The sequence below is a fragment of the Echiichthys vipera genome (genome assembly GCF_963691815.1).
Source record: "Echiichthys vipera genome assembly, chromosome: 22".
In the NCBI taxonomy this organism is placed as follows: domain Eukaryota; kingdom Metazoa; phylum Chordata; class Actinopteri; order Perciformes; family Trachinidae; genus Echiichthys; species Echiichthys vipera.
The window spans coordinates 20,714,857-20,736,703 of NC_139847.1; the positions used below are offsets into that span (position 1 = coordinate 20,714,857).

Genomic DNA, 21,847 nt, shown 5'->3' on the forward strand with positions numbered 1-21,847 from the left:
CTGATATTGATTAATTAGCTGGATGGATATCGGATGAATGAGGCCGATCCAGCATTCTGATTCCCTCATTAATATTATACACGGTAATACAGTTACAGGGATCTAGTCACTTCACTTCTATGTTTGCAACAGTAGTTAAGGTTTTATATTACATTATAAATATCTTTTTGCAGTGCACTTTACATGGAAGTGTTATTTCTTTCTTTTGCTGCTAATATACACTCTGTTATTTGTTAATAAATAATATAAAGTACATTTATATCGTGTTAATTTGTTACTTTTTCTAACAAGGCTAAATGTTTATGTCAAGCCTGATGTCTTCACTCACATGGACAGGTATAAGCTTCATTCATTCAACAGTAGGATCAGATCGGTATCAGGTATCGGACAATACGTTCAGCCCAGGTATCAGAATCGGATTGGATTGGAGAAAACTGGGTCGATGCATCTCTACTATATGTGCCATCGATCATCGTGGCGATGTTATATTGCAAGTCGTGTTGCAAGTGTGGCTGTTTAATTAGCATAACAGAGCTAACATTAACACGGTGTGTTCCTAAACCATCTGTTTGTAAAGTTGATGGAAGAGAAAATCATCTTGTCACTTATTGAAACACCACCACACGAATGACCACAGTCCAGGTCAAGATGACGGAGTTAGCATGCTAATTATGCTAATCATGACAATTAGCCTCAGAGAAGATGTGAGGGCCAGGGGCTAGCTATCATTCAAGAGGCCACGCCCCTAATTATTATTACACCAACTCAATCCAAGGTTTAACCTCCTTCATGGAATCATTTAATGTCCACACAAATCCCTGAGCTCTACAACACAAGGAAACAAACACTTTCACCCTACACTTCTGTGTTTACCTTTTTATTTTCACTACATCAGACAACTTTTTAAAAGTGTTTTTATTGATGTTGTTTGTATTGATCTTTATTTTTAAAATTTTGCCTTCAATTTTTGTGTGTGTGTGTGTGCGTGTGTTTGTGTGTGTAGGTGTGTAACAGTAACGGGAACTGCCACTGTAATCGTGGCTGGGCGCCCCCCTTCTGTGAGAAGCCAGGACTCGGCGGCAGCGTGGACAGTGGACCTATCCAGTATGACAGTGAGTTTGCACACACACGTGCACACACACACACACACACACACACACACACTAAAGCTAAATGACATGTGACACTGACATACATTTGAACACAAGGTTTGTCCATTCAGCATATTTGTTTCATGCCAGATTCATAGACTATCATTCCTTATTTTCCGTTTTCCATTTAAAATTCTCAAATATCAGTCAAAATAAATTTCATTCCATGAATATAAAGAGAGAAAGACAGATGTAGTTTCAGAAAGTGTTTAACATTACCTGTAGGCCCGTAGAATGACACACCTGCACACAATAATAAAAACCTGAAGACATAACATTGTACACATACCGTATATTATGTATGATATTCAACTATATACAGTATAAAAGAGATGGGATGCTGTGTAAAATGTATATACAAACAAAATGTTATAATTTGCAAAACATTGAAACCCTGTATTTAATAGATATTTCAAGCCACATTTCAAAAAAATCGTGACAGTTGCAACAAAAGACTGGAAAAGTTGAAATGCTGAAGGAAACAGCTGGTGGAACATCTCACAATTAATGAGGTTAATTGGCTGCTGGGTAGTAACATTATTTGGGTATTAAAAGACATTATATCATAGTAAGTGTACAGTACATAATATCATTAAAGAGTCCAAGAATCTGAAGACATCTCAATGCAACACTGAAAATCATTATTGGATGTTGTTGATGCTCATTAAAACCAGACAGATTCATCAGTGCATGGTCTCAGGAACACTTCCATAAACCATTGTCTGTGGACACAGTTCACTGCTGCATCCACAAATGACAGTTGAAAATCTACCATGCAAAGAGGGAAACTGTTTAGAAAACAGATCCAGAAACTCCAGCGCCTTCTCTGGGCCCGAGCTCATTTAAGATGGACTGAGGACAAGAGGGAAACTGTCCTGTGGTGTGACAAGTCAACATTTGAAATTATTTTGGAAATCATGGCCGCTGCTGCGTCCTCTAGGCTGAAGAGGAGAGGGACCATCCAGCTTGTTATCAACACATTGTTCAAAAGACAGCATCGATACAATATAAACAGGTTTTTGAGCAACATGTGCTGCCAAGTAGACAACAATATTTCAGGGACGTCCTTGCCAAACCACATTCTACACGTGTTACAACAGCATGGCTCTGTACTTAAAGAGTTCGGGTGCTTAACTCGTTACCCACTGAAAATGTTTAGCGCAGCTGAAATCCTATATTAAGTAAGAATAAGGAAACATTCCACTTCCATATTTCATATATACATAAACACACAGTGAGGGAGGGCTGTGATGATGGTTAAGTTTAGTTTATTGACACAGTGTGATATGATAAAATGTATAAATCAATATGAGTAGCGGAGAAGGGATAGGAATTAATTATTGTATCCTTCTTCCTCATTTTTCAACATGTAAGACTTAAGTTTTGTTGTTTATGAGAAATGTATTTATTGAGTTGGTCTATTGGTTTATTGTTAATAAAGAGAGTAAGAATGAACATGACTACATTAGCTATGTAAACATCATGTTCCAAATCTCATCAGAAACAGGATATGACTCATATCAGGGATACTAGTATACATGTAAAACACACAGTGTGTGTGTGTGTGTGTGTGTGTGTGTGCCCCCACAGGTCAGGTGGGGCTAGTTGTGGGGCTGCTGTTTGCCTTCCTGTTGGTCCTGCCTGCAGTGCTGCTGCTCTTCTACTGCTACAGGATCAAGACTTCATATTACCATAAGTGGCTTTCCCAGAGAGAGAAGAACAAGAGCAACAAGTACTGTATCTTGTCTGTCTGTCTGTCTGGCTGTCTGTCTGTCTATCTGTAAAAACACATGATGCAAGATACTGGAACTACACCAAGAGCAGGGAGAAATCAGTAATTACATATACTGTACAGCACACCATTGCATCATTGAAGGTCATTACTTTTTTACATTCCCGTAATTAATGATACATGAAGTAAAAAGAAACCACAGAAAGTAGGTGAGACAAAACAAGATCATTTGTGTGATTCTAATGCTTGATTCCCTACCTCTGAACTTGTTTGTTTACGATGCAGTGGAGTCTTCACATATCACACTGGTCACATGAGAAAGGAGGTAAACAAAAAGTGAAAGGAGGAAATGTATCATACATGGAAGGAAGGAAATATTTCATGAAAAGGAAGGAACAAGAAAACAAAATGTAGCAGCAGACTGGATTAACAAAAAGGTCATGGAGGAAAAAAAGAATACATGAGAAAGGGAAAGGAGGAAGAGTTGAATTTCAGGACAGAAAGAAGCCATGTCTGCCAGAGCGCCAAGCAGATGGATGTGTACACCACCCACCACCAACTTTCTATCTCTACATCGGCATACAGTAAATGGCAGCATTTTGTGCTGCAGCTCACCTCCACCAGAACCAAACAAAATAGTGTCCTCATAAAGCCTACAGCTTCCTTTATGAGCCCTGCTATATACCTCACCCAGAGAGACAGCCTCGTCATAACACTGGCTGAGTTAGTGCCTCAGAAAATACTCAAGTGTTCCACAGTGATTTACAGAAAAGAAATGGGTCTGGAAAGGATCCGGCTTTAAAGCAGCCTTAAGAGCCCCTGACCTTCCAAGTGAAGACCGGCAGAAAGGCTAAATATTATTGATATTGGGTCTCTGCAGGATTTTACAGTAACTGGAGCTAAAGGTAGACAGAGGGGAGACAACTAAATGAATGACTTGCGATATGGAAAACTGAGCCGCTACGATAATTAGAAGACTCTTAACAGCACCAGCTGCACTGCAAACCCTCTGCTTTCTTGGTTTGGTTCCATGGCCAATCATTTGGGTTCATTTACAGTTCAGCAGTGGGATAGTCAGTGGCTCAAGCTGATTAAGGGCCTCTCTAAGCATATATACATCCAGTATGCTTGGAAAGACTTCCAATCAACTAAGAGCCTGCTGCAGATACATACACTGAATTACTAGTTTACGGTCTCATTTAATCCAATCCAATGCAACAGCCCTGCAGTAAATCCTTCCTTTGTGAAGCTTTTAATATTTAAGTTGACTGCACTGTGTTGTTGCACTAGATTACATGTGTCTGCAAATGTATGGTGGAAGTAGCATATACATATCAGGTTAGAGGTACCCTGTTGATAGTGGTGGGAGTACCAACAGCAGTATCAATTCTGCTTATCTGTCCAATTCTGTATCAATCCCCTTTTATGTGTATAAAAAATGACTCATATCGTCCACGCAACTGTTTTATTATCCGACTCTGAACACAGTATAGATGGAGTAAGAGAATATTTGTACAGATTTTCTTATTTGGGATTTTATAGAAACAAATGTTATAAAGATTTGGACTGTTTGACACCTTGCCTTCTTCCTGTTCCTGTTTCCAGCAGAATTGTTTTTGCAATGCACAACAGTCAGGAAAACATGCAGGCGTTGACAAAAGGAATTGATACGCCTGGAGGCATGCAATTTCGGTTCGCATTTCAATTTGTTACCGGATCTCCACTGGAACTGGTTCTCAGTTCTCATCCCTATCTGTTGACTTTAAGCTGCACTAACCCATATTTTTATATGAATGGAAAGTGTCATTACAAGTGACCAATCCAGACAGATTTATCACCAAGGCTGCAGTTCCCCTGAAACCTCTTTTAATGAATTGTTTTGGTTTTATGGCTAGCAGCTTTACTGTGTCGTTCCCCGTCACCGCTCCAATCAGCCGCCTTTCCAGTAGCAGCAGGAAGCTGTTTTCAGTTAAAAATCTCTGATAAAGCCATTATAAACTACCTGCTCAGCACCAAACAGCAGACACACACAGTTAGACAGGCACAGTTAGGGACTAGCTGGTGAACACCATCGAACATTTAGCAGCTAAAGAGACAGATATTTTCCTCGAGTTGCTGGAGCCCAAACCAGAGCTAAAGTAAGTGAACATTGGACTTACATTCATCATATGGACACAAACACAACTACAAATACAGTGGAGATCAAAATTATAGAACTAATGATTCATTAATTTATTTTAAAATTCTGTTATTTTTTGATTGTTCATAATCTGATAGAATATCCTCTGTCTATCCCACTGCTGTCCTAGCATGTTTTTAAATAACCAAGGCACTTCAACAAAAACCTTAATTTAGTGAAAAAAACTGATCAGAATTAGAGAACAGTGTTCATTGTGTCAGAAGAGAAGATTTCAACAATGTTTTCTTCTCTAGGATTGAAAAATGAACAGGAAGTGTAGAGGCCACAGCTTTGAATGACTTCAGCACATCTGCACCCACAGGACATCACTAGTTTCTCACACTGCTCTGATCTGCATCCAGTCTTCTTTAGTCTTTTCCACAGTTCAGTCTGTATGAAAATTGCAGCTGATTGGAGACAGTTGCATTGGAGGTATTGCATGTTGCTGAAGGAGGTTCACGTAAACATTTGCATTCACCCTGCCATGTAGCTGTACAAGAGGCCCAACTCCTGCTGCAGAAAACATCCCAAAACCATGACACTTCCTCCTCCAAATGTAACTGACTTCTTTACACACTTTGGGTTCAGTCTTTCCCCAGTCCTACACCCAACATAATGTTTCCATCAGACCCAAATAAATTGAATCCCGTCCTCTGGTGCACTTGTTTTACGTGGACAACCGTCCTTTGAGGGACTTGAATGAATCTTGAATGAATCTGTGTCCTTGTAAAGTTTCAATCGTCTTGAAATCACAGACTGTGGACCTCCAACCTCTCGCTGATGACTGAGAGGGTTATCCCTTTGGCCTTCATCTGGACAACCTGCTGTCTCAGGGTTTCAGTCTCCCTAGAGCAGCTCCCATCTTACAAAGTAGCCAGGAGAGCTGCAGATAAATAGGGTGTGTCCAATAATTAAGTTAATTGTCACCAGGGGCCTCATTTCTAAAACTGTGCACAGGATTCACTTCAAAGATGGCATACGGACAAAGCCTAGGACGTCTGTGCGCCTAAAAATTTTGGTATTATAAAACAGTTTCCACATACGTCCTACGCTGGTTTCCCTTTATAAATCACAATCAAGGAGTCAATTTAACGCCCCAAATGAATATTCATTCATACCAACATCATTATAAACGCAGAGAGGAAAGCAATAACAAGACATAATAATCAATGTGAAGTTGACGTAACGGGTTTGGTTGGGACCCAATAGCAGCACAAATACAGGCAGGTATCGTTGGTAACAAACTTTATTGGTTTGATGCAGGGAATAATCAGAGTCACGCCGCTGCATGTAGCCACAGAGGAGACTTGAGTTACACTCACTCTGAAGAGCTGAACCAGGTAACCGCCAGTTAGCCACAGGAGCCGACAGGCAGAATCCAGAAGGGGACAGGCGAGGATCGTGGTCAGGGACGGAAGGCTGAGGTGGTTTCCAGGAGATCGGTCAGGCAGGATAGTCAGAGGCAGGCTGGGTCAAAACCGGGAGATCAGGCAGAGTAACGCTGGAGAGTCTGGTGCAAGCATCGAGAACAATCTGGCAATGAGTGAGTGTGGCGTTGGGGCTTAAATGCAGCCAGAGCAGAGAGCACAGGTGAGTGGAGTTTGCTTGATGAGGGGGGTGTGTCTGATTGACAGATTGAAGCAGGTGCAGAGTGTGAGGCAGAGATGAGCTGTGACAGTTGTTGGAGAGGTGGAAAAACTGGAGAGGTGGAAAAACTGTAAAACTTGGCACAGTGAGGACATTACCAATGAAAGAAAGGAGAGAGTGGAGACATGTTGCAGACACAGTTAATGCAGCGTCAGAAGGTCGGAATGGTACTGAAATGAAATGAGATGAATGAAAGCATTTTCATTCTCACTCAGTGCTCTTACAGCAACATGAGTGCAGTCAACAGCAGCAGTTACATTTGAGAAACGGGACATTGATGCAGAGAGAGCTTTTTTATTTCCCTGTTCTCAGAGATCCAAACGAACCATGAGAACAGTACACGACAGTCGGAGCGGCTCATGAACCGCTCGTCCTCATCTGTCAGTAAATCAGAGAGTGTGTGTCTTTACATAATTTACACCGCAGAGAGAATCCATCTGTTTCTGTATTTTTGTAAGGACGGCTTTTGTGAATTCTTCATATGATTAAAGTGAGGGAATATTTCTGGTCTCAGTTTCACACAATTTCTCGTGTTTCATCCTTCTGCCATACCGTTTGTTTGCGTACGCCTGGGTCAGAGTGTGTGTGGAGCCACACGTTCTCCTGTCAAGTTTGCTTTTTATAATCCCCAAATTTGCTTAGAAAGTGGCGTGCATACACCACCTTATAAATGAGATGCCAGATTAACACCAATATCTGAAAGTTTTCTCTCATTTTGATCACTGCTTCTTTTTCACAAAATAAAGGTTTTTTTGAAGTGCTTTGGCTATTTTAAAAAAATCATGCTAGTACAGCAGTGGTATAGTCACAAAGGATATTCTATCAAATTATGAATAAGAAAAAAAAAGACTATTTCAGAATAAATCAAGTATTTATTGGTTGTTCTCTTCACTGTAAATGCTAATGTTGCTTTGTGTCTGCTGGGTGTTTGATAATAACCATATCAGCTTTAAGAGGTGATGCTTTGTCAGTGGTGTGTTTATCCTTCACCCCTTAATTTCCTCTCACATCATCCTGGATTGGAAACTCTATGTTGGCTTCTCTTCTGTCTCCTTTCCCACCTGGGGCCGTAAAATCAATGTCACATTAAGAAGAGTGATGGTTATTGTGGGTTTTTTTTTGCCTGTACTCATTTCTCTGCTCAGGATGGAGGCAGCGGTGGAGAAAGGGAAGAACGGACATCTGAATCCTGCCTTTCACCTGAAGGTGGTCGGACCAATCAACAAAGCTAGCGGCCACAAGGGGGTGAGTATGTTACAGAAATAAATAGTTGATGAATTGAAGAAACAGGAGGATGGTTTGCTGTGTGTTAGTAAATAATAGACGGCCCATGTAGTTGACTTTCGTATTAAATGGCCTGGATTTACAGCAGCTTGTTACATTGTGTAACCACTTCGAGTCTGCCTCCTCCCCCGTCCAAAACACTCCTCTCAACAAGTTCAGTGTGCGCTCAGCTTCATTTCATCATCAGTTCAAGGTCAGGGTACATTTGTCACTGTCAAGGAAAGAAATACGAGGAGCAAGAGAGGAGACAAATACATCTTTTATAGACAAAAAGGTTAGTGGTATTTACAGTAATTGTGATGGCTAGGATTGATAACTAATGACACAAACACTCAACTTAATATACAATGAAAAGAGAGCCAAACAGCAACAGTGGAAATGGAATTATAAAAGGTGAGGCTTAACATCAATGACCCCTGGTTGAAACATAATAAGACTGAAGAGCAATGGACCCATGAAAGAGCCTTGAGGCACTCCATATGGAGTATTTGTCGTGATAAGAAGCTTTAAAGAGTTGTGATCTGATGGGTAAGACGGAAAGCAGCTTTGGACTAATTTTCTCAGATTCACAAATCTTGATACTGGGGTTATTATCTCACTCTGAAACCAAACTGTAATTTTTCAGAAAGGTGTTGTTGTTTAAATAGTCTTGCTTGAAGTTTGTGTTGTGTTGTTTGTTCTGATCGTAGCTTCCTCACACAAGCAAAGAGGTCCTGCCTCTCAGACCAGGCCCTGCACCCAATGGCACCCAGCCAGTCAACATTGTGCGACCTTTGAGACCAACCCAGTCTCCCCAGGGGGGTCAACGGGAAGTCAAGGTGATTCGCCCACCTCTGCCTGCTGGAAAGCCCCCAGTAGCCCCATCCAAATCTCCCGCAACCCCACAGAGACTCAGCCCACCCAGGAAACCTTTGCCCCTCAACCCAACCCGATCTCCACTGGTAAGGCCCTTTTTGACCTGTTTCTGAGCTATAATTGAATATAATTTGATATAAAATCTATAACACAAGATATAAAAGCCAGAATGGAAGGAATGTGGAACAACATCCAGGCGGGGAGCCACAAAAGGTACAAGCTTTAGGAAAGCAGAAACCAACACTTACCTCTTTTCACACAAATCATCATAACTTCCACTCTCAGTTTTCTCCGGTATCAAAATGACCCAGTGATAGTTATTTTTACACGTACACTGCAAACTAAGAACCTGTTTTAGAGGAACGGGAACTGCTAATAGTTTGCAAAAAGGTCAACAAGCTTTAGAAAATAGGGGTCAAGTTGTAGCCCAAGGTGTAACTCAAGACTTGCTGGGATTGGTTGTAGGTCACGTTTCATTGCTGCGATTAGTTGTAGGTCACGTTTCATTTCTGCAACTATACGCATTTGTGAATTGGTCTGTTGATGCCAGGCTGGGACCTCAGTGTCAGACTTTGAAAACTGATGCTTTAAGAGAACTTCACATTGCTCCTGACTGCAGCCAAATGCCTAATTTGTTTATGTAATTCAGAGCTATTGCCAAATACACAGGGCTAATGAAAAAAATGTCCTCTGTGTCAGAGTACATCTTAGATGAATTGCAGAGAATCTCAACATCTCAACCCTGAAGAAATAATTAATACAACTGCAGTTTGTTTCTTATCCGATTGCTTAGTTATTGTCTTATCCTCTTTCATCAGTGCTTCAAGTAAAACGTCTGCCAAGTTCTGAAAATCGTATCGGTTTTTCCTGTTTTTGTAAAACATCTAAAATATCCAAGGTTTCATGTGAGTGTACTTTGTGATCTGATCTCTGTGCAGTAGCCGTCATTTTCATCTACTGTGACAGAAGTCCCTTTTTTCTCAGCTAGCTGAACAGGTTCTGGAGATAACCTGGATCCAGTCCAGTACAAAACCTGGAATGGATCTCCCCTCCCTGCTGTGTCCATGTGCCAGGGATTTAATGTTGTGTTGGCTGTGATCACACTTTTTCTCCTTTTTGATAACCCTGTCTTTTTTCCTCTTGTAGAAGCTTTCATCGTTTGTATTTTCTTTCTCCCTTTTCCTTGTAATCTACAGCAGTATGCGATATGAATGCAAATGTTTAATAATTATTGTTGACACCTAATCTGGTTGGTATGTCTTAGTGTTCAGCTGTATATGAATGTTAGATAATCAATATACAATATTTGTGTTTGTTCTCTTTTAGTTAGTGTCTGAGCTGCAGCCAAGACCATCCCCCTTCCCCCCTCAGAGGCCTCTCCCCCTCAGCCCAGCCAGAGGAGCCTCCCCCACAGTGAGTCCAGCCCGGACCGTGATCTCCAAACCCTCCCCGGGCCTGCTGGTCATGATGCCCCCAGCAGTGGGACCCAAACCTGTGGGCAAAGTCTCAGCCATCCCCCCTCTCAGAGCTCTCAGGTGGGCAAACACAGACACACAGCAGTGTAGTGTATTCTCTCACTACAATAGGTTTACATGCTTTGTGTAAACAAAAAAAAACATATCTTGCCCATTGCTGCAGCACTTCTTTGTTAAATGCTCTGTCTGAGCTTCGGCCTACCCTCCGGAAAAGCCCAGTATGTGCTGATCCACTCTGCTGTGATTGGTCAATCACGTAGGCTGTGTGTCGGAAATGTTACGCCCCGTACCATAAATGGAATCAGTCACCTGTGAAAACAACGGAAAAAAAACGAAAAAGCATAATAGGGCCTCTTTAATGTCATTCAACGTAGTAATGTCATTAGATTTGGCTGTGGCTCAGAGGTAGATTGGTTCGTCCTCCATTCAAGAGATCGGTGGTTCGTTCCCCGGCTCCTCCGGTCCGTCTTTGGGCCCTTTGACCCTGAATTGCACCCTGTGTGAATGTGGTGTGAATGATTAGATTAGATGGTATGTAGATGTCCACTGCCATCTGTGTGAATGTGACAAGTAGTGTGAAAGCGCCTTTAGTAGTAGTTTAGTAGTTTAGTAGAAGACTAGAAAGGCGCTATATAAGTACATTGCACTCACACTCTCCATTCCTACTGTACCATGCCCCCTCCCTCTTCCCCTGTGGCCCAGTCCTGCTTGTACTCACATTACTTGAAATGATTTGAGCCATGGCTCGATTGCTTGTTGCTTATACGTCATCACTCCTCAGAGATTTTGTTTTGTCTGACTGTTTTTGACCACAAACCGTTCGGTGGCCTTTTTTTTAAATGTCCGTCGCAGGTTATAGACGCATATAACTAGACGCATATAACTAGACATCAGGACCACCGTCAATACTCGCGCTCGTGCTTGTACACGTGCATTCTCGTGCTTGTACACGTGTGCACGCTCGTGCCCGTTCATGTGCATCTGTGCTTTACTAAAGCCAACCTCTCTCAACCAGACCGCGGCCGGCAAGCGTGTACTCACACTGGCCTGTGAGAATTGAGAATTGAATATTGACGAGTTTCAACACCTGGTGGATTTCTTTTAAATTTTAGTGAGCATTTTAAGATCACAAAAGAAAAGTGTAAAAATGTCAGAAAAGTAAGACTTGCTTTTATTCAAACTGTTTTCACTTCTCATCAAGTGAATGTAGGACTTATAAGAAAAGCCTACTTATGTATGTATTGTAATGTATTAAACAGCAGCTAAACTGTCAAAACAAAGAGAACGTAGAAAAAGAACGTTGCCATGGAGACTAGTTTTTGTAGTACAGTATGTCGAAGTTGAAGTCCAGCTGTGTCCCCTACCTGTGTTTTTCTTATGTGGATGGATAAATTAATGAACTGTGTCTAAATCCATGACACTAGGGTAATATACACTTCTTCCTCTCATTGTGAACAAAAATCACAGACTACAGCATGCCTAACATAACCTAACTGTTGTGCTGCTTCTCCCTGTCTCACCCTCTCTGTTCTGAAGCAGCTCCATCTCATCCGTGCTCTGATTAAACACAATCGAGTCATGAGTTATGATCATATTGAGCCACTGGTGTGTAAGTTTAACATTAAAGTGCTTGTCACATTGATGATGGAAAATGCTGCGGTTTAAAGTTAATCGTTTATCACTTTACACATAATGTTCCACATTCAATATTTAGCTAACAGACCGATGTTACCTAGCAACAGAGTTAACATTAGCTCAGTCAATGTTAGCATAACCTCAACAGGTGTAGACAGAAACTATGATTATCCTGAGATAATTAACTGAGTCAACAAACTCTCCACTTTTTCTTTCTTTCTTCTGCTGCTTATGTTTCATTTTTATTTTAACAAAGTTCCGCAGGTGCGATATCTGCTCTTGCGCCTCAAGGGCCTCATCTCTAAAAGTGGCGTACGCACAGAAGAGGGCGCACGCCACTTTTTAAGCAAACTTTGGGATTTTTGGGCCTGTCCACAGGCTGGCTCTCTGTCCTGCTCCTCCGTGGCGATGACGGCTAAAAAACGAATTTGAAAGTGGGGGGACACAAGCAGGATTTTTTAAGTCCCCAGTGGAAATTATGCCGATGGTTGCACCAGTGAGCAAACCTACTGTAGCAAGTGTTACTGGTGCACAGGTAGCAGAGAAAGTTCCAGATTATTCAACTGGTTACGGCCCGTTTGTACTGTACCTTTGTGGAAAATGTATAGGATACACCTAACTCACAGTAGTCCACAACCTAGCAACCAGATCTATAATCTTAACAAGAGTTTAAACAAAGTGATCACAGCTCAGGGGCAGCTGGTGGCTCAGTGGTTAGAGCATCTGCACCATGTAAAGAGGCTGAAGGTCGCCGAGGCAGCGGGCCTTTGCTGCGTGTCTCCCCCCCCTCTCTCACCCCATTTTCTGTCTGTCCTGTGTAAGAAACTTGTGTGTGAACTGTGAACCTCAGGTGTGCTCCTCTTATTGAGGGCCCCAAATGTTGACTGACCAGCTCAAAGCCTGAGGGAACCAATGATCAGGAGGACTGGGCTGCACAGGTCGAGACCAGTCACCTTGTTAGCACCTGGACAGAAAACAGGAGAGGAAGAGAAAGTACAAAGGAGGAAAGAAACACATACAGCAGGCACTTTACCCCTGTCTGGCTTTTACCAGAGGCCTCATTTAAGGCGGCATATGCACAGAAAAGGGGGCACACCAATTTCTAAGCAATCTTTGGGATGTTTAAAAAGCAAACTTGATTGGAGAATGTACGGTTCTCCATGCACACGCTGACCCAGAGTACGCAAAGACACTTAAGAAAGGAGAAATGTTGACACTAATGGCAGAAGGAGTCGCGCTTAAGTCACACACAAATGTGACTTGACTCAGACTCGAGATTTGGGACTTGTGCACAATCTTTTTATTTATGCACTTTTTGGAGCATTAACATCAGGAGCAGAATGTCAGCGGCCACACTCCTCAGATGACACTGAGAGCTCATCACCTGCTGCTGCTGATGACAGGGGTGTAGTTAGTTTTAAGTTGGATGTTTGACAGATGCTCACTCAGGTGCCAGCCTGAATATCCAACTTCAAACTAACATCAACCCGGTCTGCTGCTGCAGTTCCATTACCGTTATTGTTTGGCTTTAATAACTTCAGGCACAGCCCAAACAACAGAATCACAGAATGCAGCGTCTGTCTGTTGAGCTCATTCATAAACTATCAACGTTAGCTTGCTACTAATGTTAGCTTTGTGAGAGATTAACTTTCAAATTGGTGTTCGTTGAATTAGATATTTTCAAAAAGTGTTTTCTTTCTAAAGTAACAGGAAGAGCTCACTGACATTAAACATCTCTTGAGTGTCCTGAGATGGACAGCGTATCTGAAAAACATAATGAGCAGCCAATACAAAATACATGACTATAATACAATAAATATATCAAATAACAAGTAAAACAGCAAATCTATATAAAAATACGTGACTATAATACAATAAAGTATATCAAATAACAAGTAAAATGGCAAATATAGATCAAAATACATGACTATAATACAATGAAATATATCAAATAACAAGTGAAACAGCAAATCTATATAAAAATCGAGCATAATCCTGAATATATCAGTCAGAATATCTACAGCCAGATGTGTCTGCCTCCAAGTTCTTATCAAATGTCTTCAAATCCTCCAATGAGAGCAGGACCTGAAGTTTCAGGTGTGTCTGTAATTAGTTCAGGTAAACTTTCTTTATTTACACTAGATTATAAACTGTCTTTGTGTAATTATACGATACGGTTGCACTTCAACTCTATTTTATTATTTATTAAAACCATAAGAGACTTGATTAGGACTTTCTGCTGCCCTCAGAGACTTGAGACGTGACCTGGACTTGCAAAAAGTGACTTGTGACCATCTGCCACCCCACCCACAGCCAACCGAAGACACGGGTGAAGGTTTCCCATGGACCTGTAGTGTTGACGTCATTTCACTTTTTTTGAAATGTATGCAGATCACTTCTGTTACACTGTGAAATCACAGAGGCCTTTACTCAGAAACATGGCAGTTCTTTGATAAAGGCTTTTGATTTCTTATTTTATATCCAAGTTTCACTTGTTTCTTTGAGATTGCCATTCATTTGAGAAAAAGTGGATTAAATATGCCAAAGGGTGTTTCTAACAAAACTTAAAAATGTTGTTTTGTTTTTGCTGCCCTCAGGTATTCCTTCTTATTATTAGGTATTTCCTGTCTTTTCTGCTGTTGTCTTTGTTTAACGTGACAAATATAAGTGGCTTGGTGGTTTGAGGTTTGCACAGGGCACTAAAATCTGCTGCCCTTATATAATAATTAAATACTAATAATAATAATTATAATAATAATAATAATAAATTAATACATCAAATTTTTAGAGCGCTTTTCCAGGTGCTCTAACACATTTCCCTGCTTATTCCAAAACTGCTTTGCATACAGTTCACATCCACTTTAACATAATCAAACCTGATTCATCAACAGTTTCATGTTTCATGATCACAAATGATTTTCTTATTTTCCTCTTATTGCTATGTGCACGAACAAATGTCAGTGAAAAAGAAGACAAAGTCATCATTTTTGTGTATTGAATATTTTCTCCTAACCTATCTGATTTGAAGCACACACAGCTTCTGTAGCAGTGTAAGCATTATCTCCACCCACTCCAGGTGGATGTGCTGTAGTCAACAACATGCTTTAGCTCGTCTGACTGCATGTAAACCACATCACAGCATTTCCTATTGTCAAAGCACCATTCAACACTACTGTTACTACTGACTTTAGCCTGACCTCAGGGAGAATAGTGACTACTTCTCTTGATATGAGCTAAAATATCTGTAATGTTCACGAAGCTGCTATTGCTCATAGTTTCTTTACATATCTGGAGTTCCAGCCCGGTTTAATAGGCATTTATGACCCACCTATAAAAGTACCAGGAAGTGGCTTTATCTGTAAGAAATGCTGCCTCACAATATTCCTATCTTTTCATTTCATGCAATTTTCTGTTCGGGGTGTGTGTGGGCACATAGACACCCCAAGTTTACAAACCATGCAACGCATTGACTCAGTTCTTCATCAGCAATCAGATTTAAAAAATGTATACGTCACAGGCCCTCCATTCCTAAAATGTGCTGTTTATCTGTGAATGCAGTAAAAGTCAGGCAATGTGTCTCCAGGTGATTATTGTTCTTCAGGTTTATGGTTCTTCTGTTCCTGTAATCTAGCAGATCGATCAAAATGACTCTACATCTGGTTCTCTGTTGCAATACCGGGATCAGATTTCACACTGAGCACCAGCTGCTGGTGTAACACTGTTAGTTCGGAGAGAAAAGCAGCCTGTATTAGACTTTACAAATCCCCAGCAAAATATGTCTTTGTGTTCAAAGAAGGGTTCAACCGTGTAAAGAAAGCAATAGAACAGGTTCAACATATCTTTGGAGCGCACTGATCACTGTGCTTATTATACCTGTTCAGTCTCAAATCCTGCATGACCTTATTTTCATGAAGGTGAAAAGTCAGTGAAAAAGCACTCACATCATTGTCTGCAGTAAAAGGAATATACATATGCTTATATCATTTAATACTTCCTAATTGTCAGCAAACCTCATAAAAAGACCTTAACCACCCAGGTTTAAAGGCTCAGTAGGCAGATGATTTTTGGCAAAATGATGTGAGAGAAGATCAGAACTCTGCGTCTCTCCTAGGCTGTTTCCAGCCTGCAAAGAATCTCCCCCCATGACGGAAGACTTAGCCTCCTGCTAACCGTAGCCAAAGGCATACGGCTGCTGCTCAAACAAGATCAGGTTTATGTTGCTATGTTAGAGTCCTGAATCAAACTATTCCACCTCAAATGTCTTCACATTCCTACAATTTTAATACATTTTCTGATAAAAAATCCCTTCTATCATTTTAACAATAGCAATCATGATGAGGACGATGGAAATGAGTGAGGCGTGAGCAGACTGATACAGGTGAACATATGAGTAAAGTTAGTTCTCCAGTTCAGTCACCTAATGAACTCATTCAGCACTGTTCACCATTGCCTGAATATGAATACTATTTACTACCGCTGGTGTCTTTAAAAGCGCGTGCATCAGATGCCCGTGCGTGTCTGGTGGAAAGAGCTTGGGACAGAGCTGAGGCGATGAGACCCGTGTAGACTCAACAATCACCTTTTTCTAGGTTTCCTGCCTACTCAGCTTTTAATCCTTTTTAATCCTCTGTGACACCACCCTGTGTGAGGTTCTCAGCCCCGAGCCCATTGGTTCCTGATGAAGGCGTCAGCTATCAAAAAACAGGCAGCAAAAATATGGACTTCCTTTCCTACCAGGAAAACATTGATGAAAAGTTAGAAATTATTAAAAAAAATACTTATGTGAAATGTTACTTATGAGCTACTACCTGTAAGACAGACACTAAAGTGGGCTTCATACAGGTGAACAGCCGGAGGTATTAGTTTGTTTAAGTCAGTGCTAGGTTTCATCTGTTGATAGCACCACCACAGCATGAGACAACCAGGCCGTATGGTGCTCTAATTATGTTCTTTTTTTTATTTGATTTTTTTCTCATATTGCTCTCAGGCGTTGGGTTACACAAGTATTCAGAGAGTTAGAGTTGGTCTGCACCTTCTAGTATCGACTCAGCTCGCTTGGAACCTCGACCGAGGGGGAGCCAAAAATGGTACCAGGTACTATCCACAACTGCTGATAATGGAAAACCAAAAGCAAGGCGAGCTTAATCTAGGAGAGTCGAGTCGTACCATGCAGTGGAAAGAAGACATTAGTCTTTCTTGTCTTCACTTTCAATAACTTGCACCAGCATCAGAAACACAAGGATTACAAGCTTAACGATCACAGTTGTTGTCTCGACACTGTATCTCCTGAAGCCCAGGCGTGTAATTACATTTCTAAGGGGTGCCCATTAGCTACGACCATGGATGGATTAATAAATCGGCCGACCAGGAACAGGTCAGAGGTACATGCAGACTCACAAAAAGGAAAAGAGACGCTAAATGACCAAATACAAACACAAAACGACTACAAATGACTGAAAATGACTACAGGGTGGGGGGCCTCTTACATAACTTTGCCCAGGGGCCCATTGTTTCATAATCCATCCATGGCAATGACATAGTTACTTTCAACATAGTGAGACAATTATTTTCACTCACTAAAGTGGAAACAGAAATCTTTTCCACTCACTATCAGATATTTTTTGACTTTGTATTTTTTTAAAAGCAGACTGATTACACCTGACGTCCACGGTTTAATTCCTGCCGAGGGCCTGTGTTGTATGTCATATCTCTCTCTTCACTGTCCCCTTTCTTCAACAACAAAAACACCACGTTCACCGTCTTAGTTTAGCACCTTTGAGTATGTCGGGATTTTGTTTGATTTTGGACTGTGTGGTGTGTGTGTGTGTGTGTGCATGCGTGCATGTGTTCATGGTAATGAAGGAACATGTCAGTGCAACAGCATGGCTCACTGATGTGTCTTTAACGACAGTGGAGAGTGGCACAGAGGAAGAAGATGAATCAGGCTTTGAAACACACAATACTTGTTCTTGTTCTTTCCTTATTCTAAAATATCAAAGTCAGTATGCTGTGCGAGTTCAACATTAAACTAGAATCTCTTCTTTTTGTCCTTCCAGACCGGTCCCAGGTGCCAAACCAAACACAGCCTCGCCTCCGCCACAAAAATGACCTTCTCCTCCACCCTCAGAGGAGGCAGCAGCTGACATCCTATTTGCACTAAACAGACTTTGGCTGGTAAACCACAGAGCTGTCGCACATACCACAGGAGGACGTTCACAAAGTTAAAACCTTAGACACGAAAGAACAAACAGGACTCATACCAGTTCAGACTTCAAAATGAACCCCCCACCCCCGCTCATTCTCAATTTTGACCCCCTCCACCCTTCTCCCAGCGCGCTAACATTAACCATGACGCGGTTTTGCACGGAGGCCTTGCAGACTGAGACAAGTGTTATCGCTGGGGGACGGTCACATTTGCCAAATCAATTTTTTTTAGGAATATTGTTTGGGTTTTTTTAATCTGTTAATGTCTGTGTATAAAAAATGCATTTTGTAATAACTGTTGTTTTGTTTACAGTTTGTTTGGTGTCACGTTTTATGATTTATGTTATGTGCCAAAGAGGTCTCTTCATACCTGGGGTGTGTCCCGAACGCTTGAAAATCTTCTTTTGTCACAAGAGTTTACCGCAAGTCAACTCCTCCAACGTTTGAGGTTTTATAATTTATTGTAATGTATGACTAATGTCTAAAACACAAATCTGGAGATACAGTGGCCTATCAGCAGGAAGGAGAGCCAATCACACAGCAGCTTTTTTTCAACACTGTTTACATGGTGGAGGATTATAAGGATGTTTGGGACTTGCAGGACACACCCTGGTTGCTCATGTTGATTTGAATGTCTTTTACTGTGTTATGGCTTTTGAATCGTTACATAAAATATTTTTACAAAACTATCATGAAGTTTCTTTCATTCTGTCTTTTTTGTTGTGGTTTTAATAGAACAGGATGCTTATGAATAAATGGAACTTGACCCATACTATGGAATAAAAGGAAATCAGGAAATGATAGTTTGCTGCTACAGTTCTTTTTTAAATCTGTATTTTTCCGACTTTATGGAAGTGCCTTACTAACTTAACTATCAGACAAAACAAGTCAAGCGAGGTTATGGGTGCAGAACACCAAGGTTTCAAACCTTTTAGCTAATAATCATTTGTTGCACTGCACAGTAGTGAGTAAAGTATAAGTCCACAAAAGCTCGCACATCCAGGCGAGAAGTACTACAGAAGAACATGTACAGAACAGAAACCTGCACGCTAGATTATCATCCCATTGAACAAATGTAGCGTCACCAAGGTGACGTTTTGAATAATGAATGAGTATAATGACACCTTTTAGATAGATATTACACCAGGTCACCTGACTGGCTTTATTGCCCCTTTGGGAGAAATTTGGCCTGGACTCATTGCAACAAGTCCAATCAACCAATCCCCCAAGACACAATATCACTGTCCCAGATACAATAAATAGTATAAATTATTAAATAAACACATACAAAATTAAAGAGATTCATCAATAAATACAAATCAGTGCAAAAGATACTAAAATGATGTTCATGTGTATTGTATTGACGTAGCTCTAAGCACTTAAAGGTTCTTTGACCTGATATACAAGTGTAACATTCTAAGTGAGCTTTGTGTATATCATGCAGCATCTTGGTTAAATATGCAATCACACAGTGATTCACGCACTTTCGAGCATCTTTTGCACTGATGTATGCTTATTGATTGATATATTTAAATATTTATGTATTTCATTTACCCTTTTTCTTGTATCTTTGACAATCTAATATTGTATCCAGTGGATTGGGACCAGATGACCTGGGCATAATACTGTAGGTATTATTTTACTCTTCTTTATCACCGGTGGTAATAAATGTATGTTTCACGGTTGTGTAACTTTAGCACACTATGGAATATATATATGTACAAGTGCTTAATCAAGGTACTTTTCAAGGAGGAAGCAGGGGAATGAAATTACTCTGACACCTGTTTAAGATTATTTAGAACATTGCCGGCATTTATTTGACCTCAACAATACACATCACAGTCGTAGTACGTATGTAATCCACCATTTACATTTAAGTCAGGTAAGTTTAATTTGTTAGTCAGTTCAACCTCATGTTATTCCCATATTTGTCCTTTAAGTTGAGAAAATAAATGTCTTTCCTTTAAGCATCAACCAACTCAGGTTGAGGAGAAGGCAAATAAAAAATAAAAAAAGTTCAGAGCTCTGAGAAAATAACAAACCAAACCAAATAAAACAGTGTTTATTTATCCGGGCAGTGTTTCTTTCCTTTAAAGAAGTACGGGGAGATCTCAGTGCTTATCTGTCCGGTGTGATCGACCCTCTTGGCAAATAGAAACTCCACACTTACCACGTGTCTTCTGCTCTTCTGCTGGTCCTCTGCTCTCTTGTCCCTGGGAGGTCGGTCTGACGAACAATCCTTCCCTCTCACTTATCACAGGGTGCAAAAAAAACCAACCTGCATAAGCAGGGCAACATTCAGTTATCACCCTTTTAAATTAGAGTATTACAAGATCTGGAACACTCAAAATGTCTGAATAATGACTTCACAGTAATTCTAATATGGCTAAATACATTCAATATCAATATCTTTACGCGTGTTAAACTGGAACTAGCATATTACACATCAAGATGACCAGCATTTTCTCAAGACAATCTTATTACACTTCATTCAATTTTTACTCTGATTGTTTCTTTTTACTATCAAGATAAAGCAACATTGTGAAACACAAAACACAGAAAATAGCGAGGCTACATGACATGAATTAGCTTAGCTGCATTAAATGAATTGAATGCAACCACGTTTATCCTTTGCAGAACTTCAACCAGTTATTTCTTGTATTTTTTTATGCTCACAGGATTCATTACACTAACGCTCCTTGTATCTGTATTTACACTTTCTTTTCTGCATCATTAGTTTCCCTTCTTTAGCTTTCTGCCGTTCGGCTCTCACGCTCTTCTCCTCCTCTCCGTCTCTCTATCAACATGGCGCTGTTGTTTATTTGTCTCTGCTGCGCCATTACTGCCCCCTACTGGACTTAAAATGGCTACTGCGATTATTGGGAGAAAACCGGGCTTAGGTCACCCTGATAAATGGACATTTTGTGAGGGCTACATCTGCATTATCAAGTTAACACATAATTCATGGCACAGTTCAAACAGGATCAAAAAAGAATGTAACTCTCGCCATTCACTCCCATACATATTTTTTTCTGAATTTAGGTCACATGGGGTCCACCTGAGAAAGAGGGACTTCACCTCTCCATACACCAGAATCTGACTGTTGGTGGTCACGTTGCATTCTGGGTAATGTATGCACCAGGTTCTGACAAGGAAGAGGCATTCCTCTCGGAATACCAAAAATAAAAAAAAAACTCTGATTCTGCAGCATCAATTTTTGTTGTATTTGTTTTTAAACTTTTCATCATGAGTTCAACAAAGTTATACAGTATATTATCAGAGTAATTCAATTCAATTCAATATTATTTACAGTGCCAAATCATAACCAAAGTTATCTCAAGACACTTTACATATAGAGTAGGTCATGACCACACTATGCAGCAAGTCATATTATTTATATACTGTATTTATCCAGCAATCTTGTGCACAACCTTCCCTTTAACAGGCAGGAACGTCAGGACAGACCCAGCTCTGTGGTGGACGGACATCTGTCTGCACCGGTGGGGGGGAGAGTTCTCTGTTCAGGTTCACTTTACAGATTCCTGTAGGAAAAGGATTTTATTGTCCCCAAAAGACCAAACTATGGGGTGATTGTTGAGTGTGGCTTTACTGCTTTTGATGCTGAAGTTCAGAGTCTAAGAAGCACACACAATAGCAATGTTTTATTTTAACCCATGTCCTGTGG

The 21,847-nt window shown here is 40.7% G+C and overlaps 1 protein-coding gene across 1 annotated transcript in view; it reads left to right on the plus strand.

Annotated features, from left to right (window-relative positions):
* adam19a (ADAM metallopeptidase domain 19a) overlaps positions 1-18,789 on the plus strand; it is a 266,602-nt gene extending 247,813 nt beyond the window's left edge. The window contains exons 18-23 of the mRNA XM_083937316.1: positions 1,004-1,112; positions 2,742-2,883; positions 7,855-7,954; positions 8,683-8,934; positions 10,175-10,383; positions 18,015-18,789. Of these exons, the coding sequence (XP_083793442.1) occupies positions 1,004-1,112; positions 2,742-2,883; positions 7,855-7,954; positions 8,683-8,934; positions 10,175-10,383; positions 18,015-18,066 (864 nt within the window). The 3' untranslated portion in view covers positions 18,067-18,789. The remainder of the gene's footprint in view (positions 1-1,003; positions 1,113-2,741; positions 2,884-7,854; positions 7,955-8,682; positions 8,935-10,174; positions 10,384-18,014) is intronic.
* The last annotated feature ends 3,058 nt before the right edge of the window (positions 18,790-21,847 follow it).